This window comes from Eimeria necatrix, genomic scaffold (genome assembly GCF_000499385.1).
Source record: "Eimeria necatrix Houghton genomic scaffold, Enh_scaff84, whole genome shotgun sequence".
In the NCBI taxonomy this organism is placed as follows: domain Eukaryota; phylum Apicomplexa; class Conoidasida; order Eucoccidiorida; family Eimeriidae; genus Eimeria; species Eimeria necatrix.
The window spans coordinates 87,131-112,809 of NW_013654648.1; the positions used below are offsets into that span (position 1 = coordinate 87,131).

Consider the following 25,679-nt stretch of genomic DNA (forward strand, 5'->3'; position numbering starts at 1 on the left):
CTGCTGGTCCTTTACATCTACCCCAAATGCTGCTTCTGGAAATACCAACCTGTCAGGATGGCAACTGAGATGACTCCCCTGCCTCAGTGCCGTTGAGTCCCACGGCCACTCCACGGGCTCTCGACAATATTCTGCGGGAAGCAGACTGCTTGCGCATTTCCTCTGTGCCAGCTGTCTCCGTTCCTGTTGCCACTCACCGTACTGCAGCTTATGCTGTTCTCAACTCCGTTGCTGCTATTGTGGCTGCTGCTGCAGAATGAGCTGCAGGGAGGACTGTTTCCTGTGTGTCACCAGTGAGTCCATTGGAGGTAGCAGCAGGAAGGGTGTTTGCGGGCCTAATTCGATCTCTTTGTCTCTTGAGTCTCTCCTGCACCCACTGTAGGGGCCCCACTCTCTGGCTAACGTTGCGTATCTCTCGCGTAAGGTTCATGACGATAGACTTGCGGGGCCTTCGGTGTCCCTTGACGCTCTTCAAACCAAGCTCAACGGGCATCGCTGCCTCTTTTTGACGGGAGGCCGGCATATGGCTCCCTGGCTTGTACGAAACAACTGAGGCCGATAAACGGCCTCCTGAACGGCCCGCTGCTGCTGGAGGGGGACTAAGGGCAGACAAACGGTTTCGCGAGCGCTCCTGTCTCCGCTGGTACTTCAGCTGCTCTATCTTCGCTTGTGTCTCCATCTCCCTTGGACACAAATAGACACGCAGAGCATGATTCCCTACACCGACTAGTTTTTCGCAAGAGAAACCGGCAGCCACGTGCAACGCGGCGAGGCTCAAGTAAAAATGTACAGAATCACAACGGCAAACATTCGAAAATGGGGCGCAAACCCATAGGAAACACGGCAAAGGCAGAGCAGGTTAAAAACGTGGACACAAAAGGGAAAAGAAACAAGTCACATGACCACAGGGAGCCATACTGCAACTGCGCTGCTCATAAGAGGAAGTCCAAGAAGGAGCCGCAAAAGCACAGACAGGATAAGATACAAAAGCAGACAAATGCGAAGACAGCAACAACCCTTACACTATCTTGCCCTCCTCAGCCGCCTACCCACAGCCGGAATCACAGCCACAAATGTCAACGATTTCTTCCTCGGCAATTGGCAGATGCAATTCCTAAACCCTAGAACCTATGCCTATGAATTAACTCTATACTGACTCCAACACTGTCGGCACTGTAAATTGGAACCTCCGCGTGCACCTTTTCTCCTCTTGTCTGTCCGCTTCATGAAGCTCTACAAGTCTACTGAATGCATCAATTACGCCAACAGTCAGCACCACCAGAAGAAACACCAGCAGCCAAAACAGCAGCAACCCCAGCACGGCCAGAAACGCCACCAGCTGCAGCACTGCCAAAAATCACAATAGTATACAGAACACCAGAAAACACAACAACAGCAAAACCAATAACACCACTTCTACCCAAAGCAGCTGCAGCACTGGGATTCCGTTGTCTCAGCTGACCAGAGGCAGATAAGCATGGCATCGTAGAAATCTGCCGCGAAGTTCTCCAAAACGCAATCTCTGTTCTTCTTGTCGGACCTCTTAATAAAAACTTTGGCCTTGGAATAGGTCCAGTGGCCGTCTCGCAAGTCCCAGGCGCTGATAGACCCCAATTTCTCTGAGGCCAGCCCCCGAGCCGCCTGCAGGTCTGACTTGCTGTAGTACGTGAGAAACGAATCTGAGCAACAGCGCAACTGAGGAAGACCGTTTAAAGATATTATTTCTGCTCCACTGTATGCTCAAATACACGCATTTGAGAAACGGTGGGAGGTATTCACACTTCGACTCGTGTCGCTTGAAAGCTGCCTGTAACTGTAGATTATATGTGGGCCAGCGTGGAGAGTCAAAAAACAGCATGTATCTTGGACGTCTTATCCAAACTCATACTGAAACACTTCAGTAAACTCTGCATATCTGCGTGCAGGAACGTCCATTAGCTAAACAATACGCTGTTTGCGCATGACACTGCTGTACACCCTAATCTACAAAATATCCAACATGTTTTCATAGCATGCTTCCAGTTGTATGCTGCTTCCATTAGTGTGAGTGGAAGCACGCCTACAACTGCAGCAGCTGCAGTTGCTGTTGCTGGTCAAATAGCGGTGTCCCGACCTGGATCTGTTCCGTCCATGACAAAGAAGCGAAGCCTGTTGGCGACGATCGCCGGAGTCCAAATGACATCCAGCTTGGCTGCAAGGCACCCTCTCTTGCCTACGTCCCACGCCTGATGGTATCCCAAACTCAAGCTGCTTAACGGAGGAACGGCCTCACCCGCAGGCCGCCAAGCACTGTCTCTTATCTCTCTGGAGTGAACAATACACACACACACACAACTTCTACAGTGCGCGCCCTGGAGAGGAGTCTCCGGAAAAATTACGAAAACCTCAAACAAAAGAACCCCAGAAAAAGCAGCATGCAAGCGAAAAATCCTATATCAGCTACACCCGAAGGAAACTTCCCAAGACACGTTGTGATGCCAGCCCATGATTCAACGGGTGATCCTGGACTCGACATTCACTGGCAAAGACGTAAACCATAAGCAAGCTTTCCATCCAAATGACAAACTGTCAAGGAGTAGGATTTAGGGCTTAACCTTCGAGATCAACGATTAACTTGCAACTGTTCGTACTACAGTCTGTCGCTTCAACTTCAGAATCCACCAAACAAAACAAAGCTTACGCTATTTCATCCGCTGAGATCAGCGGTTCGTCATCGGCCACCTGAAGGTCATCCGCAACTTGGTCGCTGGGGAAAAACACACAAAGCTGGTTAACGCCACCTAGCAACTGCCTGCAAATCGGCAAGCCAATGTTGAAGCTACCTACCTAACTAAGCATCCACACAGCTCGATAAGCGTCGCGCTATATGCTTGGGCTAGCAAATAAATTGCCAGCTAACCAACAGTCTAACTAGGTGGATCGCTCCGTGGCAATGTAGTCTGACAACAGAGACACACAAGCCGCGAGGGTTAGTCCCTGCCGCTAACTAGCTAGCTATCACCTGGCTACCTTGCTGCAATGCAGTCCTTCCCTGTGACGCTAGATGTACATCGACTTAAAAGGCTACACGGCAAAAACGAAGCTACAGCAGCAGCAACTGCAGCAGCTACAAACCGAAAAGTAGTAATAATAGCATGAGTGGCAATCGCAGCGAATACAATAACGGCAACACCAGCAGCCGCAGCGTGCCAACAATGCCGGTACCAGCAACACAAGCATCAGAATATGCAGCAGCGATTGTGGAGTAAATGTAATAACGGCACAGCCACTAGCCACAGCGCACCAACAATGCCAGTACCAGTAACACAGGCACCAGACTATGCAGCACCGATCGTGAGATATACTGACCTGATGTCCTGGTTACGGTGGTGTTCCCTTCTCCTGATTCTCTGTCGAAACTTCCCATGATAATTTTCGGTCGTCGGGATGAAGCCCGAGAAATCGCCGCTGTCACGATGGCTGGCACTGTCACCTGGAATACAAAGTAGCAACACCAGCCGCGCCATGCACTCTCTGCCCGTGGAGCAAAAATGCAGCAGCTTGAACTTGTGCACTGGCAGTCGGAGTAGTGCAAGCAGAAACGTCATCGAAAGCAGCAGCATCAACAACGCCAACAAGAAAACCAGCGTCAGCAGACGCCAGCAGCAGTAAATATGGCAGCAGTGTCCAAATCCAGCGACAGCAGCAACTAAAAAACACCTGAAAGGGCAACACTTCTAGTAGCGGCAGCAACAACATTCGGAGTATCAGCATCAGCTGCAAACTTGGAGCAGCACAAGATCTCATCGGCTGCTCACGCGCAAACACGTCTTCAACCTCTTGCGAGTCAATTTGTTGCAACTGCTCTTCCCAGTCCTCCCCCAAAAGCTTCTGGTAGAATCCACTCAAGTCCCTTGAAGGGGCTTGCGTTGACTGTGCAGCAGCAGCAGCGGCAGAAACATCGGAAGCAACAGCGCGAACCGCAACAGTCAAGTACACGTGACCAGCAAAGGAGCCAGCAAAAACACAACAGCAATACACGCGCCAAAATCCGCGAAGTGTATCACCAAAAGAAGCAACAAGAGCAAAAGCAGCCGCAGCACCATACAGAAAGACTAAATAACTGAAACGTGTTTGTCAGAAGGCTTGTGCAGAAAATTGACTTGAAACCCTGTCACCGAAGCCCCTTTCCCTAACATTTAAACGGTGATAACCTACCGCAACAGGAGATTTCCTTTCAGCTACTTCTGCTCTCGAGGATTTCTTTGAAAAAGCTGAGGACTCCAATGCCTTGAGGGCAGCCCCCAGGGCTCTCTCATTGGGTTTGCTTTTTTCCATGTACACCCGAGACCCAATGTGCTGGTAACGCGTTGTGGTACGGCTCAATAAGGGGATGTCTGAAGCACTCTCCGCAACCGCACTGGCTGCGGTGCTGTTGCTACTGTTGCTGCTGCTTGAGGCTGAATTGCTGGCCTCAGGCACTTCTCCGTGGCCAGCACACTCTTGCGATTCTCCAGGTGAGACTGCCTGTGAGTGGTCCTTATCATCTCCGCTGTTCACGTTGTTCATGCCGCTGCTTTTTTTGCCGTTGCTGCTGTCGTTGTTCTCGCCAAAGTCTCCGCCAACCTCAAACTTGACACTTCGCTGACTGCGCAGCAGATTTGAGGCTAAGCCCGCAGAGCCTGTCTGCTTCAGTTCGTGCCTCTCCCGCTGTCCCTGCTGCGGATGTTCTGTTACTTCTGAAGTCTCCCTCTCCTGAGGGAACGACTCTGGCGCTGCATGTTCCATGGCAGCAAGTACTGCTCTCTCGCATTTCAGAATAAGAAGAAATATCTGCTTCTGGTTCTGCCTCTGCCTCCGTTGCCGTTGCTCTTGCCGCTGTCTCCGGTGGTCCAAAGGACTCCGATGGTCGCTCTGACTCGGTAGGGCTTGAATGACGGCGCCTCAACAGCTCGGGATTTTGCCCAATCCTTCTGCCAGGAACATTAAAAGAGTTTCTTAATGTACGCATTTAAATTCGTCTACTGCTTTTACTGCTGTGAAAACACCGCGAGCCCCTTGCCGCTGTTGTTTTTGGTGTATCGGCGCTTAGGCTGCCGTTGCACCCTCATTGCAAGCACTTAGAGTGGTGCTTGCGAGCACATATTTTTCTTTGGCAGTTTGTTTGTTTGTTAGAACGACATGTGAAGCTGGTAGACAATGTACTCGCTTGCAGAAGGCTGGGCGGCAGCTCCACAGTGCTGTGCCAGTGGTTTGGTGGCCCGGTGCGACGCCATGAAGAGCGTGATGGCGTGCAAGCTTTCTGAAGTATCGTGTGCACTATTGACAGTCAGAAAGAAGGGAACGTGCACTTAAAGACTGATAAGATGAGATATCTCAGGGTGTTCACAGGACCAGACTTGATTTGTGCCCTAAGCCGCACCAGTGGACAGATACTGCCACGGCCTGAGCATATCACCGAGCATTTACCTTCTGCATTGTCAGGCTCATGGTTTTAAGGGAAAATGCTAGAATTACGGAGGTATATGAAGAGCGGAAAAGTCATACGGATATCAGGGCTCTACCAGCTTCGCGGCCTCTTTTGCTGGTACACTGGAACTTACACGTAGGGTGCCGTAGTAGGGTTGCGGTATGAATTGCCCAGCATTTCAGTTCTCTGCAGCTGTAGAGGATACTAACAACACAAACGGAGAAGTGGTGGTAGTATAGCCAGAGGTTATTCATGAAATGGCAGCAACAGCAACCGGCGCAGCCAGTCATCCTATGGTGCATGTAGGATTATGGCGTGAACAGGAGTAGTAGCAATGCTGTAGCTACTGCTGCCGCTGGAGACACACTTGAGCACGATTTAGTGGCAAAAAAGAGTGCACCGTTAGGTGCCAAGGTTTATATGTTGCGTGGAGAGGTGGTGGACAGCCCTCAAGATCCAGTCACCTCAACATCTGAACTTAAGTAGGGCAGACGACCAAGAGGTATGCATGCATGCGAACATAAGCGTTTAAAGAAGGGCCAAGTACGCTGTAAGTGGTGCAAAGGAAACGCGGCTTTTGCTAGGTACTGCAGCGAGCTCCAAGCCGAACAATTTTACAGAGTGCTGGCGCCGCTAAACCGTGTCAGGGGTCAGCATATTGGTGTCTGCTGCGCTCAGTCCGTGGCAGAGAATTGTTTCCTGAGAGACAATCCTAATTCACTGTAAAGAGTGAACTGCCGTTGCAACTGGCCTCTGGGTATACTCGGTGCTTCGAGTGCTCGCAACAGCCTGCAAAGGAGTTTGCGGTCGTGAAGCGCGCGTCAGTGAACATTTACGGGTGTTCTTACTCCTCTTACTGGAAGTGGCAGCTGCGTCCCTTAAGAAGTGCTTAATTGCAGAAGGCCGCCGCTTGCAGCTGCCTGCAGCTCACAGCTGTTGCTTTTGAAACGGAGACCCTGTACCGTCTGGAAATGTGCTGTTGCTACAACAGAATGGGCACACCGTAGACCGGTCATAAAGTAACATCTCTACAAGTTCGGCGATGCGCATATAGTTACCTTCGGTTCTGCCTATTCATAGCATCTTCAGATCCAGCGGCAATTTTATTGTTTCGTGCTTGTTACCTTTAGTTTAGGACCTACAAACGAAGAGAAGAGTCTAGGGAAGAAAAGAGTTCTCTTAACAAGCAAGGAAATCGGAAAACTGCCTGCAAGGTGTCATTGTTCTACGCCACGCGCCGACCCGGGATCGAACCAGGGACCTTTAGATCTTCAGTCTAACGCTCTCCCAACTGAGCTATCGGCGCCTGGTATATTTGCCAGAGAAGCAGACCACAAACCGCATCGTATGCAGATGGGGCGGTCCACCAGCAGCTCGCCCCACTTTAGGCTCCACGTGTAATATCTTTCGCGCAGCAGCAACTGCGACAATACCGTCAAATTCCAAGGTAATGCTGCTCTGTCTCAGCTCTGTCTTCCTTCAACTTTATCAACTTTCAAACTGCGTGCATGAGCACCAGGCATTTTGCGGTGGAGTTACCTTGGTTTTGGTATCAGCGTACCAACAGAACTCGGACTCCGCCCACGCTGCTCCACCAAGTGGGGGTCGTCAATTGACACCCACTGTTGAGGCGGAACTATGGACTTTGCTCTAGGTAGGAACAACTGTAAATCAAAAAGTATATTTGAGAAGTGCTCTGTCCGGTGCAGTAGCTCGGAACCTCAGCCAGCGAAGGTCTCTGGTGTACGACCGGCCTGCAAAGACCGACAGCCACGCTCTAGCATTTGCCATTCCTACACATCGCAGAAATTTAGTTTTTCTGATTCACAGAGGTGTGTCGGCTCTGAATTTGGCGCTGAACTCTAAATGGAATGGGCATAAACTAGGTACTGTATCGGTTCCCTTCACACCCGTAGCAGTTGCACCGAAGCGATAGTTCCTCACTCCACTATTTATACTTATGTTGTTCTCGCCTGTATTGTTCACAGTCTCAAAAATCCCCGTTATTTTGATATTCGTGATGTACGTTTCGCTTTTTCGGGCGACAGCGTAGATACCCCGGGGAGCAGTGGCCTACTCTCTCCACACAATTAGCAGGTATGAAACACACAAAAAAGTTCAATGCTCTGAAAAGAAATCGTTTTAAACGATATAAGGAATCTATCATTTGGAAGTCATTTGGTTTGGCGATGAGGGGCTGTGGGGCCCGCCTCCCCGACCCTCGGCACGTGTGCAAGACCGCGCTAACAAGCTTTTAGTGCAGCGTTTGCTCTTCACATCCGTGTAGAGGCATCTCCTCGTGATGCTTTCTTCTCGAGCCTGTGGGCAAAACCCTAAACATATTGCGCAATCGACTGTGCGTGTGCCGTGGCAGTGCATGTGCGAACAGAGCTGTTGCGGCAGGTCCGCTAGCCTTGGGGTGTCAGGACAGTATTCAAAACGGCCCAAGGAAGATTGTGTCACTTGTTGGGCGGTGGTTCTATTTTAATGGGTTTGCCCGCCTTAGTGTAACCCATTGAGCCCTGCGCACGGATGTCTCTGCGGGGCTCAAACGAGGCGTCCACCAGCACTGAGGCTGAGATACCTCAGCAACTCTCAGTAGCTGCGGGTTCGCTCCCGGCCTCTTTTTAGCTTCCTGCGGGGCGTTCGTGACGTAAGGATCTTTGGGGCCAGTTCGATACACTTTAGGGGTCGCGTCCAAGGTTTGCATTGTGGTGCTGCTTGTCATGTAGGTGAGCTTTTGTTTGCACCCGTGTTTTTAGTGTCGCAGGAAATGTTTTTAGTGTCTCAGGCTCAGACAAGGCATCTTTAACTTTGCTGCCTTTGAACAGGTGGAGTTTTGGATTGAGTAATTGGGCGTGCAGGTGGTACTTGTCAATCTTGTATTTTCGCATTACCTTTCGTGTACTCTGCCTAGATGGTTTGTGCTGTACATTGTATGTTTTATGTCTGTGTGCGACGAAGAAATGGGTGCAGGTATGTCTTCAATTGGACCAAATGCTCTTTTAGAGACCCGTGTCAGGCATTTCGGTGCCAACAATACCGCTGAAGATAGCACTGCGTTCGCTTTTCCCAGCCGACGAATCCACCAGCTGTTACTTTTCTTCTGGCGGTGCGTTTCTTGAGGTTGTGTATACCCATGTCACTTGCTGCTGGGTGCAGAGGAAGGTACCAAGAGGTTACAATCGCAGGGCTGCGCAGCCAAGGACTCTTCACCCATTACATTATTCCTCACTTAGTTGTAATTCGTGCGTGCACTTGCGTTTTTCTATGTTATACGTCTTCGTTTGTGTGTGCGCACTTCTACTGAGGCGTATACGTGTTAGCGTACCTCGTCTGGGCGTTCGAGCGATGCCGACTGGTGGGCGTAATGTCGATGTAGCCTTGCCGTGTTGGGCTGTTGCGTTGCTATGTAAGCTTTGTCAAACGGTGGGCGCGGTGTTGGTGGTGTAGCATTGCCGTGTCGAGCTAACTGCATTAAGCGCCCTTCGAGCATTTTTGAGACTTGTGCTTCACTTCTGTTGCTGATTACTGCTGGGCATTCGCAAATATGACTCCCTATAGGACGGCTGCGCTAGTACGGAAACTAGCCGAGGCTGAGTAGGTCTTGTTCTTCACACACAGGCACCGTACATTAGACTCGAGCGTCCACAGGTAACACTGAGACCGTATGGTGATTATTCTTTTTTCGTAGGCAAAAGGCGTTGACCTGTCTCTGACCCGCGGAGTGCACATGGTGACTGGTGACGTTTCGAAGTAGCTAGGAAACCGAATAAGGAGGTGAAGGGCCTAAAGACCTTTCACTAGCATATCTGATAGAGTAGGCAACTTCTTGTGAGAAGTAGACGCTGCATCCCTATGTAGCAGCCAGTAGGGAAGATCTCGAAGTGCCCCCAGTCGGCTGGCGGCCTCACGATTGTTGGACCTCACCAGAGGTTGGATAGGTTACGCATTCGCCACAAGTTGCCAATAAAACAATATTGCAAATTGAAATAATGCAGACGATTTCTTCTTACGTTATACTTTAAAGATAGATAAATGCTAAGTGGACACTGAGAACTTCAGGGGGGAATCGAGGTGGTCCGGTCAAGCAGGCTAGTCAGGAATTTCAGTTGCTCGGCCGTTGGGTTCTTCTGACAAATATTAGGCTACTTCTTTTAATACTTTCATTAGTCGGTGAATATACGCTCTTAAAAACTTACTGGAAGGCTGGTGGGCTCCTGGACTCAAACACACTATATCTGCGGCCTCGGCAGAGTAGGGCCGCTGTAGTCAATGTCTTGCGGCTCGTGGCGACTGCATGGAAAGCGTCCCCTCTTCAGATAAGCTTATATGGACTGTGAAGGAGGCTATTGGGCATTTTTGAGTCTGTATCCATCTGGAAGGTTTAAACGTTACAGACCACCGTCGGCGGCAATAACAGAGCTTGCGCCCATCCTGAGAGCTAACTACAAGGAAAGTTCTCACTGCACTGCGCCCCAGCAGCTTCTTTTCTCTATTGAGCTCATCTGTAGGATGCCTCCAGCGGCTTTCACAGAAGGTTTCTCGAGTAACAATGACGTACACCGACGACCGCAGCAGGGCGTCTCCGCATGCAGAGTTCAGGCGGCACCCTCAAGTCATAGAAACTAGTAAGAGACTTGTTCCAGTAATCTATTAAAGGCAAACCTCTGATGAGCCTCCGGTTCTGCAGGGAAGCAAACGGGGTGTGACTGGATTGTGTGGCAGCTCACCGCTTTGCAAGCAGGTGCAGCGGCAGTTGTATGCTTGAGTTGCCATGTGTTGTTGGGGGAATACTGCGGGGAACACACTATTCATTAGCCTTCGTCGTTTCCGGATTGTTCTGTGCGTTTTTTTATCTCTTCATTCTAAGTGCTGGATGACCTGGAGGACAAAGTGCGCCACTACTTCCTGTTGTATGTCAAGGAGAGAAAGCGACGACAAAAATGCGAAAAATTTAGCTACTGGATGCAGCAAGGTGAGCATCTGAAGCTTCAAGTAATCCTATTCTCCTGCTGCTCCAGCTGTGATGGCTTTTGCGACTCCAACGATCCAGCTGCTGCACGGCAGTCGGCATTGCCAGGGCAGCAGGATAGGACGGCTTTCGTAAGGGTGCCCCGCATACGTGGGAATTTGTCTGGTGTTGGGACACAGAGATGGCGACTAATCGGCGACTGCTGATGGAGAGCCAGAGCTACGCGGAGTCGCTAGAAGCAAAAATAGAGGAAATCCGAGGCGACCCGGAAGCTCTGCGTGACACGGTGCAGAGGGTGGATCTAATGTATGCCCAAATAGACACTTTGATTCAGGCCTTCGCAGGTAAGCCGCAGGCTGTAGGCGTCCCCCTTGTGTCGGCCATTCACCACAGCAGGTGCTACAAGCAGCAGAAACTGGAAAATGCAGGCAGGCAGTACTTGTGTAAGCATCATCAGCGCACTAGGGCGTTTGTGCTGGACAAGGACTATACACAAGGCCCCGTCTGCAATACGTTTTTCCTCTGTTTTTACAAAATCGCCTTTGACCTGTTTTCTTCCGCAAGATCCTGTGTGTGATTGGGGCTTCCATAGGGGTGTGCAGTTTTGTGGCAACAAAGGAGGCGGATAGGCCGACTATCCTTCAGTGCGTTCTCGACTACCTTTACCCTTGTAGAGCTCTCGACCCTCGACTTAACGGTAAATTCAACCAATCCAACGTTTCTGCTATCGGTTCTCCAACTACTGTTGGTGCTGCAGCTGCCACTGTAGCTTCTGTTGCTGCTTCTGTTGGTTTTGCCTTTCCCTGCCAATGTTTCTTTTGCTTAGCAAAGCCATTTGTGATAAATAAATCTGGCACGAACATGATTAAGGTGTATCCGGAGAACCTCAGTAGTGAGGTTTGAGTGCGCTTCCGTCAGCGCCGACCCTCCTGTGTTTTTTGGCGCGTCGAGCCCGAATGTTTCCCTGCAGTTTCCCTTGTCATGTTTCCTGCAGCTTTCCCTAGAGAGGTTTTTTGTGCCAATATATAAATATGCGTGTCTCGTTTATCTCTTAGGGCAGTATCCATACTACTTTGAAGAGGACTCTGTCTAAATGGCCGGGGCCGACTTAGATGTATCGATTTGAGTAGAGAAAACGAATTGTTTGGCATAGTTGGCGACGGTTGTGAAATGATGTGCTACTTGTCAGTTGTTTGGAGTGTTGCTTCCGCTGCTGTGACTGCTATGGTTGCTTTACTGCTGCTGTTCCAGCTCTTTACGGCGCTCTGTACTACTACCGGCTGGGCGAATATAAAGGGATGCCTGAGCAGCCTCCACCCCCCCCCGAGCCAAAGTTCATGCCATTGCATGAAATTATGGGCCCCTGGATCCAGCCTTCGCCCTACACTCCGACCCCTACGCCTCCTGTGCACGCAACGAAGTTCGATGCAGCACTTGCGGCTACTCTCGAGGCTGCCAAAGCCGCTGAGGGGGCCAAGGCTGACGTGCAGCAAACAGCCAAGAAAACTACGGTGGAAATACAAAAACCGAAAGAGGCCCGCTTGTTGGCAACGAGTGAGTTGAACAAATGCTTGCAGGCCAATAGGGAAGTAGTGGGCAGGCGCTAGGCATGCAAAACCTCTGAAGTGTACGTCGACTCGTTGATAGTGAGACTGTGGAGAACCGTACATATTTGAGCGAGCAAGACGAAGTGTTTTAATCGTGCAGAAACGGCAACGGGGACTGGCGTAGCGAAAGCCGCATCAACTGAACCCCGGGCCAAGGCTTCGTTGCCCAAACAAGCAGAGGATGCCTCTGCCGATGTTGAGCTGACGGGAATGTCTATCTTGCTAGAGGAGTTGAGTGCCTTCAAGCGACCTTCATTGTCTAGGGGAGTAGGTGCCAGGCTGGTAGTTAGGTGAGTACTTCTAGTTTCTCTCATTCACGCCGCTGTGCCTCATGGTGTCGTTTAGACCATTACTTTACGTGAACCTTCACGTAACATTGTATTTGCCGTACGGATCGAGGGAAGGCTACAGCATTTTTGAGGTTGTAATTGTTTAACCCGTGCGTTATCATTTTTCTGAGCATGAAGCCTCGTCTTTGCATGCTCTGCAAACCAATGATCGACGATGTGCCGGCGCCGGCAAACAGGCTTGGCCCGGCGTTTGCTCGGCTCTCTATGGGGTTATTCGGGACTTTTCGTGTATTATTCTTCGCAGATTTGATAGCGAAAGCCCCATGGAAACAAAGAAAAAGCCAGAGCGCTGCGTGATAGTAGACAAGGTAGGCAAACCTGACGTCTCCTACATAGAAATGGCAACCACGTGATTCTGTTTCATCTTCGTGGGGAATTTAAAATGCGTGACTGCTTTCAGTGTGACGGGACACCAGGGAGTGAGAGTGCTACCGTGTACTTCCTAGCCAGTCTGTCGCCGTTGCCTGCGAAGAAGCCCGGTGTCGTTCCAAAGATATGCATTGATATCTACGACGAGAAATCGGTGAGCATAGAGACAGCCAGAGCCCATCCGCGAAGGTCAAAGGGCCAACCATTAGTAGAGGGATGGCTGGGTATGCCACCTCCAAGGTTCATGTGGGTCGTTTCTGTTGCATGTGGAATGCAGAGTAACATAGAATCTGAAATTCATTTCTTGATTGATTTAGACTCATCTGGAGGACCGAGTTCTTGCACAAATGAGCTTTGCAGCTTGATGACTTGTCAGTTGGTGTATTTCGAGTCTTGTGTGTCGCATCCATCTGGCGTTGCCTTGTTCTGCAGCCAACGGGTCTAGGAAGCGCTCAAAAGACGATTATGGACGCAGACACGTTAAAGAAGAGTGCCCCATGGTGTTTCTCTAGCTCACATCGTCCCGATGCTTCTGTTTTGGCTTACGCCCTCTTCTAGCCCACAGCAGTGTGGCGTAGGCTTCTGCGATGCGGGACATTCAACTGTATGCCCTATATCTGTGCTGTTTCGCTGCGCTCAGGCAAATAAAAGACAGCAAAGGGTCTGTACTCGGTGAGTTAATGTAGGAATTCAGTTGTACTTGAGAGGGCTAACCAAGACCGACTGGCTGCAGATGCGCTAACCACCACTTTATAGAGATATCCCAGTGTGTTGTTCTTTGTATGCTGACAGGCCAAATAACTGTTTCCGTTGCTCCTATACCTCTGTAAGTCAAAACCGGCGTGTTGTTGGTGGTGTGATGAGGCCGTTGGTTGGATATAATGTGGAGTTTAAACAAGCTTTGCCCGCTTTGTTTCTCTTCTCCTACTGTCTAGACACTCTTAAGGCTACATATCAGAGTAGCGGAAACGTGACTTTCATATTCTTGTGCTGCGCATGCTGTGTGCTTTGTGAAAGTAACTTTCGTATTTTTGTGCTGGGCATGCTGTGTGTTTTGTGATATTGCAGCAATGCGATGCTGCCAGCTCAAGTCAAGCAAGGTGGAGATAAGGCTGCTGGGGGTGGGTGAAGCTGTTGCTGCATAACTATGTTCAGAGCTTGTGTTTGCAAGCCGTTGCAGCCCGCGCTAAAGCTGTGCCGTTTCGTGATCAGAAAATGATTTGTGATTTGTTCTAGTGCGGCGTGTTTCCTGCCAAGAATAGGTATATCCTTAGGATCTCGACGTGCAGCTGCTTAGCATGTTGGCCAGATGCCAAGGCTTTTGAAAAGAATTTTGTCAAGCACCGTGTACATACTGGAAAACTTGAATTCCCCGGTCGCTTTTGGTGTGCAGGAGACGCGGCAACGAAAACGGCAAAGGCTGGGGAGGCCTCTAAGTCCGTGGTAGCGAAATCCGGAGGAACTGTAACCAAGCCTGAGCTTCCAAAGCCCTCAGCTGCAGTCTCAAAGCCAGCGCTACCCAAAGTTGGCGGTGCTAAACCTGAGCTTCCCAAGCCAAGTGCGCCTGCCAGCAAGCCAGAGCTACCAAAGGCCGGTTCACCTGCCTCAAAGCCTGACTTGCCTAAGCCCGCTGTGCCTGCTACGAAGCCTGAACTACCTAAAGCAGAACTCTCTTCAAAGTCAGAAATCACGAAACCTGGACTACCTGCCAAGCCAGATCTTTCGAAACCTGTATTGGGAGCGAAGCCAGACCTTCCGAAGCCTAAAGTAGGAGCCAAGCCAGAACTCCCGAAACCTGCACTCGGAGCAAAGCCCGAACTTCCGAAGCCAGGGGGCGTAGGCGCGAAACCAGACCCTCCAAAACCTGGAGCTGCAGACGCTAAAAAGACTGAGCCTCCGAAGCCAGGTGCCCCGCTTGGTAAGACAGAAGGAACTAAGGCTGCGGAACCTCCAAAACCAGGTCTTCCAAAACCGGGAGCTGCTGCAGAGAAACCAGGACCTCCAAAGCCCCCTGAGGCAGCTCCAGGCGCAACAGGAAAGGTGACAGGGGCGAAGGCAGATCTAAGCAAGCCAGGACTCCCCAATCCCAAGTCCGCCTCACCTTCGGCTGGGCCTGCAGGTAAACTCGGCCCGCCAAAGCCAGCAGACGAAAGCCCTGGACCTAAGGGAACTCCTGCTGCCCCTACTAAAGCGGGAGACCCAACAGCGAAAGATGCCAAAGCAGGTGGACCAGTAGCTCCTCCCGGGAAGGACGCCAAGCTGCCAAGTGTCCCTCCAGCCAATGGTAAACCAGCTCTGCCTGCCAAAGGACCACTCTCAGCTAAGCCCGCAGTAGAGCCTCCTGGTGTGAAAGCAGATGCAAAAAAGGCCCTTCCAAGCAAGGCAGGAGAAACACCTAAGCCTGTATTGGGTGCCAAGCCAGATTTGGCGAAGCCATTGCTACCAAAGCCTGGCCTTGCAAAGCCTGAACTAGGAGCAAAGCCCGCCGTAGCCAAACCCACCCTAGCTGCGAAACCCGTAATGGCCAAGCCAGACTTAGCCAAGCCAGTACTACCAGCCAAACCAGCGGAGGCTAAGCCAGCTTTAGCTGCTAAGCCTGGGCTAGCGAAGCCTGGCCTAGCCAAACCAGTAATCCCGGCTAAGCCAATGCTAGCTCTAGCAAAGGGGGCGCCAACAGCAAAGCCTGCTCTGGGTGCTAAGCCTGCACTCGCTCCTAAGCCTGGGTTGTCCAAACCAGGGCTGCCTCCTGCAAAGAATGGCATAGGGAAAGCTGCATGATTGCACTCTCTGAAGCAGCAAGGACTATGTGCCTTTAATGGAGAGAAGAAGGGGCACGATCTGCTGGTGGCGTGCGTGACGACATTGTCCCTAAGGAGCATGTGAGTACATCCAGGGATGACTACCCAAACGGGAGCTCCTTCGTGGAAGTCGTTCTGCATGACTTCATGCTGCACCGCGTAGTATGTACAGTGCGCGCCTGACTACGGTGGGGCTTGTAGCGTACGAAGTACTCTGAATACTTTATATTGAGGCGGAGGCGCCTGGTGAATGGGAGTGGCATGGCATCTTCCTGCTGACGAAGGACCAAAGGAAATGATGTCTTTTAAGAAAAGATTCCTCGCTTATCCAAAAAAGGTGAGGCCAAGCGCTGCACCAGATCCCTGGGAGATATGCAATGAAACGTCGCAGATAGGCCATGGCCATTTCAATTCCACTGTTGCATTGTTGGATGACTGCTTGCGCGTTATGTTTGACGCAAGTTGCTTTTCGACAGAACAATGCAGTGCAAGTCCAAACGAGCTGTGCCGCGTTGCGTCGTTTCTGACTTTCCTAAGCAGAACTGCTGCGAGTAGCCTTCACAACGGCAAGTTGTCTGCAGCCTGTGTACCTTTAGCTACTGCCCAAACCAACAGATTCTACGCAGGTTGCAGTACTAGGCATATCGGTCTTGCTTTACGGAGGAAGTAGTTAAAATAAACACCCGCAGGGCTCAGGAGAACAATAAGATACTCATCAGCTGGCTTAGTTCAGTTGCTTTCAGTTGCTGTGGGTGCCGAGGACGCTGCGTCAACGACAGTCAAAGGAGGCACACCATCTGCGCACTTGCGTTGTCGCTGGGCGAGGTCGAGTTTTGAAGGGCTCACATGTTGCTTCAGCATCATTTCTTGCAAGATTGGCATGGCTCGAGCATAACGGCTCGGGAAGCTGCAGTAGACTGGCACCAACAGCAGAACAATAAAACAGAAAATACATGCTAGCGGGAACCCTAAACTGATGAAAATTATGAGCGGGGAGGGATACACAACGTAGACTGTGGGCCAGTCCATTGGTAGTAAAATAGAGCTAGCAAGACACATTGTGCAACAAACGATCAGGGGCAAGACAGAAAGATATATCAGTAGGTTTGCAAGCTTGTGAGGATTCAGTGTGTTCCCTGCTCCTGAATCTGCACCGCGGGTCTTCGTCAGCAGCGTTTCGCACAGATAGACGATAGGAAAGCAGAGGAAATCCAAAGTCCTCAGAAAACCGGCCACAAGTTTATTCGTCATACGCAGAAAGGGAGGGCACGCGCCTCCCGAGCGAGGCAGTAACGTTGGCGTCTGCGTTGCTGTTCCTTTCTCCGCTTCTTTGGTGAAGTCTTTATTAGCGTCGTCTGCATTCCAGCGCGTAGAGCGGCACGCTTCAGCAACTGCGCTGGCGTAAGGCCGAAAGAAACCCACGGTGGCAAAAAACACGCCCAGCAGCAAGGAGGATGGGAACGCCTCCAGAGGAGCTCCCAACAGCTGGAAAATTGAGCCCGTCACCAGGATCCACAGCGAAAACAGAGTCAAAACTACGCGCAGGCACACGTAGTAGCTGCCTGGGAACTCGGAAGGCACTACAAGTGCACAGGCAGCCGCAGATAGGCGAGTCACATGAGCTGACGCCCGCATCGGCGCCTTACCCATACACCATAAAAGAACCAAAGTTTTCGAAACGATCGCGCCAAGACCACAAACACAGGCTAGCACTGTCACGTACAACATGCTTGGCCGTGGCAGGTCAACATCATCCGACCGGACGTCATCCGACGCCTCTTGGTACCAAGGAGGCCTCAAATGCGCCAGCAGCGCAAGATTGCAACATGCCAGAAGCACATCTGTCGCTGCCAATGCCAGATGCTCCACCAGAGGAGACGCTGTAACGCAACGGCAGCAACTCCACTCCTGCCCGTCTATGCCCAGCCAGCTGCGCTGGACAGGAGACCGCGTGTAGGCTCTACCTCCACATCCTGCATCAACGGGTCTACGGCTAGACCCCAGGCCAGGTCTGTCTAGTTCCATGGCCTAGGATGCGGGCTTCGCGATGCCGGAGGTGCCACGGCACCGGCTCATAAATAACGAGGGCTGACGTCTTTCCAGCCCCCAGACAGGGTAAGTCAAGATGTATTGGATACGGCAATTAGCAGATCCACGTACGCTAGAGGGCACAAAGCCTCAACATGGGAGGCTGTGTCGGCCGTGCAGTGCCAGCCTGGTTCTCTCATAGGTAGCGGGTGCCAGTGTGTCCTTCAAGCCGATCCGAGAACGGACCGATCCAGCAAATATTTCAGATAAATAAAAAGGTATGTGTCTCACCGTAAAACAAACCAACGCAAGCAACACGCCGCCCGTTGATGGTCTCGCTGCATTACTGCTGGCTCACCAAGCGAGCAGTTCTCGTGCAGCTTACACGGCTTAACTACTTTATCGGTTAAGTATAAAAAGGCCAATGTGCAGTATTTGAGGCAAGCAAAGAATCATGTAGTTGCCACACTCGGCGTTTTATTCATTATGGCCGGCGTGTCTGCCGCTTCCGTTTCGAGCAGCTACTCAAAAGGCTCTCTGCCTTCGAAGCTGAAGGCGCTCCCTATCCATCCAGCCACTGGTAATGATACGAAGCAAAAACAGTTCCAAAACCTAAGCACTATACAGGATTCGTGTTGAGTGTCCATGTTCGCGCCCACATAACCAACGAGCCCTGTCTAACGCGGCTGGCTGCTGGCAACACCTGAACTAAGCAGAAGTCCAACTTGAAGAGACAAAATCCCCGGGGATGCCTGTTACGGCATGGTACCTATCTACAGCGCATGGTCAGGACAGGCTTGCAGTTATGTGTTTTCTGGATCGGCGTCGAGCACAGTATACACACGAACGTACGGTTGTGTGGACTCTGTGAGGAAGTACGCGCCAACAGCCTCTCGTTAAATTGAAACTGTAACAAATTCACTGAAGTATAATCTTCGCTAGACTCTCCCGGCAAAATCCAACACTTTTTACGTAAAAGCTATCAAACGTCAAGCTTGGGTTTGGAGGGCGGCTGTCAGGATCGCCAGAAGTTCGCGGCGCATCAAAAGCAACAACATTATAAAGTCGCTTACCAAAAAACAAGGCTGCTCGCAGCTGTGCAGTGGGATGTGGCATTTTTTAGAGAGTACGAGCCACTAGTTACCAGCTGTCGTGGGCTCTGTTCGTAGCTGCGGTACAATGTGTTTGCTCGTGTGTAGTCAGTATCGATTTGTACATAACAGGATCTTTGCATGGCAAAGGACAGGAGGAAAGGTGCTAATGCCTTTCTAGTCAGATTTGAGCTCCCGCGCATCTGCGTGCTGCTTGTGGTGCGCTCAGTTGACAATCTCCGTCAAAGTCTCTTGAAAGCACCAAAAAAGCCTAAAAGCTAGAGCTGCAGCTCAGGTTCATGCTTGATGACGCTCTGTAAAGTCCGCAAGTAATTAAAAATGTACAGGCTGGGTGCTACCGGAGCGTGATCAAACGGGCAGCGGCTCGTGAATGCCACTGGCCGGCATTCTTTGCGGCAGTAAGATCAATGCTCACACATGTGAGCTCGTCGAACAGCAGCATTACTGTTCGCCTTTGCCGGTGGGACGTGTCAAGACAAACCAGAAAGCGAAGAGCTCCAGGTTCTCAAGTGGGCAACTAAACCCTCGAAAATGTTGCGTAGGAAGCCATAGTGGCCCCTGAAGTTCCAAATATCTCAACAAATTCCTGGCACCGCTCCTGATTATGAATTTTGAGTAGCGCTTTCCATCCTATTGAATGAGCTCGTTAAGCACCACCACTTTTCCCCCCTTCGCAACACTGCCATGCACAGCTGCATGACTACGTTGGGCAAGGCTAAGCTGCTGAAAGACCAGTTTTCCTATGCCTGGCAACGCTCAAAAAACAAGGGCGACCTTCGTTGAGTGCCACTGTGGTCTTGTATGGAGCACAGGTAAGCTGGTACCCGGAAATATCTTAAGAATAAGTTGCTTGTCATGAGGAAGCACACACGAATCGGTGCTGTTTGCTGCGAAATCTAGTACTACACCCACATTTCCGTAATGAGGATGTACTGTGACGATGCCGTGGACTCCGGGGTAGCTTCCGTTTGGGACGGCTCACTTGCTACCCCTCACTTGGGGTCCCGTGCTAGCGAGGAGAGCAGCAAGCCGAGCTTCTCCCACAGTGCTGTATCTTGGCATACATCTACAAAGGCCTGGACAATATGCGGTGGCAATTAACTGCCGCAGAAATGTAATGTTGTGAGGAAAGGCCGATGACCCCTTTGAAAATAGGGCCTTCGTTGGACTGGCCCTTGCTTGGAGTAAGGGCTACTGCGCGAAAGGTAAAACCAAAAACAGCAAGGCGTCACAGGTGGTGTTTCTGTGCCGTAGGAGACAGAAAGTCGAAAAAAAGAGGATACGAGCTGCTTTGCAGCATCCCCGTATGACTGTTGGGACATCTGTCCTCTACACATCAAAATAGCACATTGTGAGTACTGACGTCCCTTTGTTGTAGGAATTTTTCAGGAATAAAGAACAAAGAAGCCATCGTTCGCAGGCACCTTTTCCAAATTTCCAGCAGCAGCTTAGAGAAAGCTTATCTTTGCTTTGCGATAGTCGCGCAAACCACCGTCGGCACCTCGCAGAAGCTGTGACGGCAAACATCCTGTATTCTCTCTTCAAGGATGTTGCCACTGTGTCAAATAAACCCGAAAAAAAGCATCTTCATCGCTTAATTCGCGTGATATTGATTGCATGCGCAGCCCATTGGGGCCCCCTGTAGCAGATACCCAGAGGCTTTGGCCGCTAGAGGAGTCAAGGCCTTTTCTTCCTCTTCACGCGGTTTGACAACCAACCACGGAAGTGCTGCTGGACGGCGAGAGGGTAACATTTCGCCAGAAAAGTTTGCAGGAACGCTTTGCCTGAGCGGCTCTGCCTTTTCAGGGGCGCCTGCACCGCGTGCCCTCGCCTCCTCTTTGGGCCTGCACAGCGTCAGAGGGCTAGCCAGAGCCCATGGGCTGGCTTGAGAGTCGCAATGGGAAGGGCGTGCTGATCCGGCCGCCGCTTCATCGTGCTCGACTAGAGCAATCCCCCTTACACTTGTGGAAGGCAATAGAGGAACGTCTGCTCTCATCTGCTGCGCCGTTGAATGGCGGCTGTCCATGGCGTTGCTAAATTCACATGCGTAGCCCGCGCCGGAGAGGAGTTCCTCCCCAAGAGATGTCTCAAGTTGACCCGTTTGCTGGCCTAAGAAGGGACGAAACTGAAGAAAGCTCTCAGAGTTTTTTGGAGTACCTTCAAATGGTTGAAGTAGAGTCATGGGTGTGGCCACTGCATTTCCGCAAGCAGAATACGGGCTGGATGGTGGGACACCGCCTGATGGGCCTAAATGCATGTGCTGCAAAAATTCGCCTTGCGGCAAACCCAGATCCGGCTCGTGAAGGTTTCGGTTGGTGGGAAGAGCAACCAGCTGAGCTCCTTCAGATGAATGAGAGACACCCGAGGAGACGACTGAACCTCTGTCTTCGGCAGGAGCATTGAACGGCTGACAGCAGAAATAGTTTGTAGCGTAGTGTCCGTTTGAAGTCTTTGAATGCGAAGCTCCGGCCACTGTCGTGGTCCCTTCGTTGACGTTCCAACTCGCCACAGGCAGGGCTTCGTCGGTCGCAGTCGTCACAGCTGAAAAGAACCCAGTGCTACCTTCGTGAGAGAAGGGCGACTTCTCCTTAGGAGACGGCCGCTGGTACATGGGGCTGTCACCCGTAGTAAACACTCCTCTACAAGGCATCAGTGGAAGCCGCAGTTCAGGGGGGCGATTGGTCAGGGTCTCTCCCCCCCCCGGCTCCGTCAACGACCCCCACTGTGCTATCGCTTCAGCCCCACCGCGTAGTTGCTGGCCGCAAGTCTCTTCTTCTGGAGGCTCCGCCGATGCTCGCTCAACAGCTGACCCCTGAATCCACGAGCGAGAATCTACGGGACCCTCGGGGGCATATGCTGCTCCTGGGGCAGATACAGGGAGTCCTGGGGGGAGTTGGGCTCCATCCTGCTGTAAGGGGCTTCCGTGAGAGAAGTACGGTCGTACAACACCATTGCTCTGACACTCTACTGCTGCGCCAGGCAGTGGTACTCTGGAAAGGTCGTTGGTGGCGTCGGGGCGAGACGCTTTGCTAGAAGTGGGGGCTCGCCGACGGACGGGTTGTGCAGTGGGGGATTTGGGACGCGGCGGTTGCTCAGTCTTCGAAGAAACTGTGCTCTGTTCCTTCTTACAGGCCCACTTGCTTGAGCTGTTGCTTCTTACTAGCCAGGCTGAATCGCGCAGACCACACGCAGATCGTGGCAAGGAATGAGGAACTAGACCATCGGCATTTATTGATGTGGAATCGGAAAGTTGTAGGCGGCTTGGTCTCTGTAAAAGTGGCTTTGATATGCCTCTGGTGAGCTCCAGCTGAAAATATACTGTGAGCTTACCGGGTTCGTCTTCAGAGAGGCCCTCTCCGTCACTGTCGTGAAGTTGGCGTCCCTTGTCAATCACTTGTCTCAGAAAGGATCTCGCCAGCTCAAACTGAGATTTCATGTCTTTTTCATCCTGACGAAACACAAAAGCTCAAAAAATGACGCTCCAGATGCATCGCTCTGCTTGTATTCAGTAAGTACACTCTGACACATTAAGCCTGCATGTTTGTAACATCCCTCGCTTCTCTGGGTCCTACCCCTGGACTGTATGGAAAAAGCTTCATGGCTTCCTCTTGTTCTCCTCGGTACTTCACTTTCCACAATCCCTGCTGGAAGTAAATGCCACGCACGCCACTAAATGGTTTCTTGCCCACATTAAATCGCTTGGCACGCCCTCCTTTTGGCCGGCTGATCTTTTTAAGCTGTTCCAGCTCCTCAAACCATGGATTAGTGCCATCTGTTCCGTTGGCTTCAGAATCTCTGGGACACAATTCTGCAGCTTTCGCCTGTAGCTCATCTTGGAGAATTCCGGGTCGTGTTCCTACTTCTTGGGAAAGTGGAGGGCCATGCTCTGCCGACAGCTCTTGCAATTCTACATTCCCACAGTTGGCTAGGGGGTTCGTGTATGGAGCAGCTGGGCTGTCGGAACTGATAAAAGAAATATAAGGCGAGAGCACGTGCTGGGTTGCTTCTCCTTTGCACTCTGTTGGGCCCGCTGCTTTCCCGCCAGAGCCAGCCACAAGGAGATCTGTGCGCGACATCTGTCGAGGGCCCATGAAGGTGGGGTCATTGTGGACTTCAACAGCACTCCTTGATCCTTGGCCTTTCTTTGCTGTTGCTCCGATCTGAGCTTCACCTCCTTTCCGCACCTTTGTGGTGGTTTCTCCTGATTTCGCAGGCTCCTTTCGTTTCTTGCACATCCCAGAAGTTGTGGGCTGCTGTTCCAAGGGACACTTTGCACCTGGCGGGGAAGAGGCACTAGTTCCGTGGTTGACTTCCCGTGTTGAAGCATTGCCGGCGTTCAGTGCTGCAGAAACTTCCGGTTGCTGCTGCTGCTGAACAGATACAGCCGGGTTTTTAATTTTGGACGAATGCGCCCCTTGCGCATCTCCAGAGCTCAGAAAGGAACGTTGAGGTCCCCCAGGGGCTCCGGGACACTCTGTACAGGGCATAGCAGTAGGGACATGAGTTGGCAAGGGCTCTTTCATGAGGGAGGCAAGCGAGGTGCATGTTTCTTCGTCTGTAGGCAAGCGGCTTGTCCTAAGGACAAATTTTCGGGCCCACTCGCACATGAGCCGGGCCCGTTCATAGCCATAGAGCTGCGCACACACAAAAGAGGTGCAGCTGCTTACGATTGAAGGCAGTTCAATAAATCATAGCTCAAACGAGCATGCACAGAAAACTCCACAAACAAGTGGAGTTTTCATTGGGGATTGATGCAATACCGAAACAACAAGGAAACCAAGATTTGCACGCTGGTGATGGCAAAAAAAGACTTCTTCCTGCATCGTATCCCCTACGTCACTCGATGAGCGTGCAGGTGCCGTGAGGCGTGTTCTCTGAGTGTGCGCTTGTATCATGATGGCAATTTATTCGCTTCCCGTGGACTCGTGGGTAACGAGAGGGCCCCACTCTCACCCGACACGAAAATGACTTCTGCTTCTTTGTGCCTTCTATGAGTAGTTCTGCTCTCCACGCCTCCTTTTTCCTATGAAAGTACATTTTCGCCATTACCTCTGAAGGCCTCACTGTACGGGGTCGGGCGTTAGCCCTGGGAGCGGCGTTGTTGCCTTCCCCCGCATCGACTGACCCTGAAGAGGGCTTGCTTGTTCCGCTGGCTTGGGTCCCCAATGGAGCCTGCCCTGAAGCTGGGCAGACGGCAGAGCCATTAGAGGTATCCTTAGTCCCCGCTTCCTCTACGCCAACTCCTTGAGAAGCTGTCGTTTTCCCCCGGGATTTAAGGGCCCCCTTGGCCGGAGAGTGCTGCTTGAAGAATTTTGCTGGTCGTGTGCTTGACGAACATCCAGAGGGGACCCCTCCTTCTGTCCCTGGATCACCTCGCCGCCTAGAGCCGCCCCCCTTGCACGCCCGAGAGCTCTTACCTTCTGCTTTAAGTAAAGGCGCTGAGGGACCCCCCACAGGAGGGAACATGGCTGGTGGCGCCTGTAAGTTCCCTACTGGTTGCTGCTGCTGCATGGAATACCAGGGCTCTGTCGCTCTGGGCGCTTCTGGTCCTCCTCTAAGACCGCCTGGGGGGCTTTGAGGATTACTCAAGCACACACCGAAGGAATACGGGGCAGAAGCACTTGTAGGTGGAGGACTTAGGGTTTCGCGCTGTGCAGTGTTGCTAGTTTGCCAAGCTGCAAGTTGTGGCTGTCCCGTTAGATGCGCCTCAGTGGCGAAGGGGGCAGATGGCATGGATGACACAGTGTATTGGGGAGGTGCCTGAGATGGCATCATACAAGGGCTGCCGTATCCAAACCCTGCAGGTTTCTCCGGTGGATATTCCATGGAGTTCTGCCAGTGTGACACCTCTCCAATGTTCACGGGGGGCGACTCCCCGTGGGTTCCTTGCTGCAGTACTTGGGAACGCTGTTGATGCAGGTGCTGCTGGACCATCTGCTGCCCATCGTAGTAAAGCTGCTGCTGCATCTGTCTATGCTGCAAAATTAGCCACGACTGGACGGAGGTCCCCTCTGCAGGTTCGGTTTGCACTGTAGCCCCTCCCAAAGAGCCACCAGGATTCATCGCTGGTTGCTCCAGTGTCTTGGTAGAGGTGCAGGGGGCATTCGACATGGCCACACTGTGAAATATGGGCTGTCTGTGGGGAGGAAGGGTCCCGCCGACTCCCCCGAAGGAGACAGCGGGAGGAAGGGATCCCTCTTGAGGTTGCTGGCCAGTGCAGGTCGCCCGGGAATCTGCCTCCTGTAGAGGTACCATTCGGCAATCACGCGTCCAGGAGCCGTCCTCGGAAGGCGGCGCCCCTCCTGTTGCTTCCATGCGTGAAATTTGTGTTTACTTGCAGTGTAGATTGAGGCGTGAAGTGGGTCTCGAGCTGGCATAGGGCCCTGCCGCTGCTGGCTGCGGTGTATGCGGCTCGAACAGTTTCGAGCTGGCCCTTTCCAGTGGCTGTGGAGGTCGTCTATGTGCAGCCTTTGTGCTTATGTAGAAAACCGGCGAGGCCTCGAGAAGCAGCAGGCCCAGAGGCGGGGGGCGGACGTGCGGCAGTAAGGCTCTCAGCATCACGCAATGCGGTTCTCTATGGATTCCTCTTTGCATAAAACATTTAAAGTCTTTATATGAGAGCTCATTTAGCAGGAGAAAAGGGGAGGAACAGTGAGACCTTAGCCACTGGCTAGCCAAGACACGTCTCCCGCGGGCGCAGCCGACACAAGCCAGGGTGAAAGACAGCTGGAAATAGGGCAGATCCTGGGGCTGCCTTGACTGTTTTTATTGTAGAAATAGATTTTAAATGGCTTGAATTAGGTATTTGTGCCTTCAAAAGGAGAAAGAGAGATCAAGGCCTGGCGTGGGTCGGCAGGTGGAGTGGGTGTTTCTACATGCAAAGACCCGTGACCTGTCACCCCCTCGAGCGGTCCCTTGCGCTGCGTGCCCCCCAACAGTTCCTATTCAGACGTTTCTCTTTTGAAAATTAATCGATTATGAGATAATCTAG

General features: G+C 51.7%; 4 protein-coding genes across 4 annotated transcripts; 1 reads left to right on the forward strand and 3 right to left on the reverse strand.

Moving 5' to 3' along the window:
* Positions 1-208: 208 nt before the first annotated feature.
* ENH_00079510 (hypothetical protein, conserved) lies at positions 209-4,767 on the reverse strand (the record flags this gene model as incomplete). Its single annotated transcript, XM_013583171.1, has 7 exons — positions 209-683; positions 1,463-1,679; positions 2,114-2,304; positions 2,681-2,746; positions 3,349-3,472; positions 3,798-3,912; positions 4,198-4,767. The coding sequence occupies 7 exons, from the start codon at positions 4,765-4,767 to the stop codon at positions 209-211; spliced, it is 1,758 nt and encodes a 585-aa protein (XP_013438625.1).
* A 5,237-nt stretch (positions 4,768-10,004) lies between these two features.
* ENH_00079520 (hypothetical protein, conserved) lies at positions 10,005-15,528 on the forward strand (the record flags this gene model as incomplete). The annotated part of the gene is made up of 13 exons (XM_013583172.1): positions 10,005-10,080; positions 10,323-10,427; positions 10,604-10,768; positions 11,017-11,121; positions 11,676-11,978; positions 12,132-12,321; positions 12,626-12,689; positions 12,782-12,904; positions 13,183-13,250; positions 13,391-13,422; positions 13,543-13,576; positions 13,819-13,850; positions 14,144-15,528. The coding sequence occupies 13 exons, from the start codon at positions 10,005-10,007 to the stop codon at positions 15,526-15,528; spliced, it is 2,682 nt and encodes an 893-aa protein (XP_013438626.1).
* A 749-nt stretch (positions 15,529-16,277) lies between these two features.
* On the reverse strand, positions 16,278-17,573 carry ENH_00079530 (hypothetical protein, conserved; the record flags this gene model as incomplete). Its single annotated transcript, XM_013583173.1, has 1 exon — positions 16,278-17,573. The coding sequence occupies one exon, from the start codon at positions 17,571-17,573 to the stop codon at positions 16,278-16,280; it is 1,296 nt and encodes a 431-aa protein (XP_013438627.1).
* A 2,709-nt stretch (positions 17,574-20,282) lies between these two features.
* Positions 20,283-25,003, reverse strand: ENH_00079540 (hypothetical protein, conserved; the record flags this gene model as incomplete). The annotated part of the gene is made up of 4 exons (XM_013583174.1): positions 20,283-21,856; positions 22,019-22,136; positions 22,261-23,322; positions 23,642-25,003. 4 exons carry the CDS (start codon positions 25,001-25,003, stop codon positions 20,283-20,285), a joined length of 4,116 nt encoding a protein of 1,371 aa, XP_013438628.1.
* Positions 25,004-25,679: the final 676 nt, after the last annotated feature.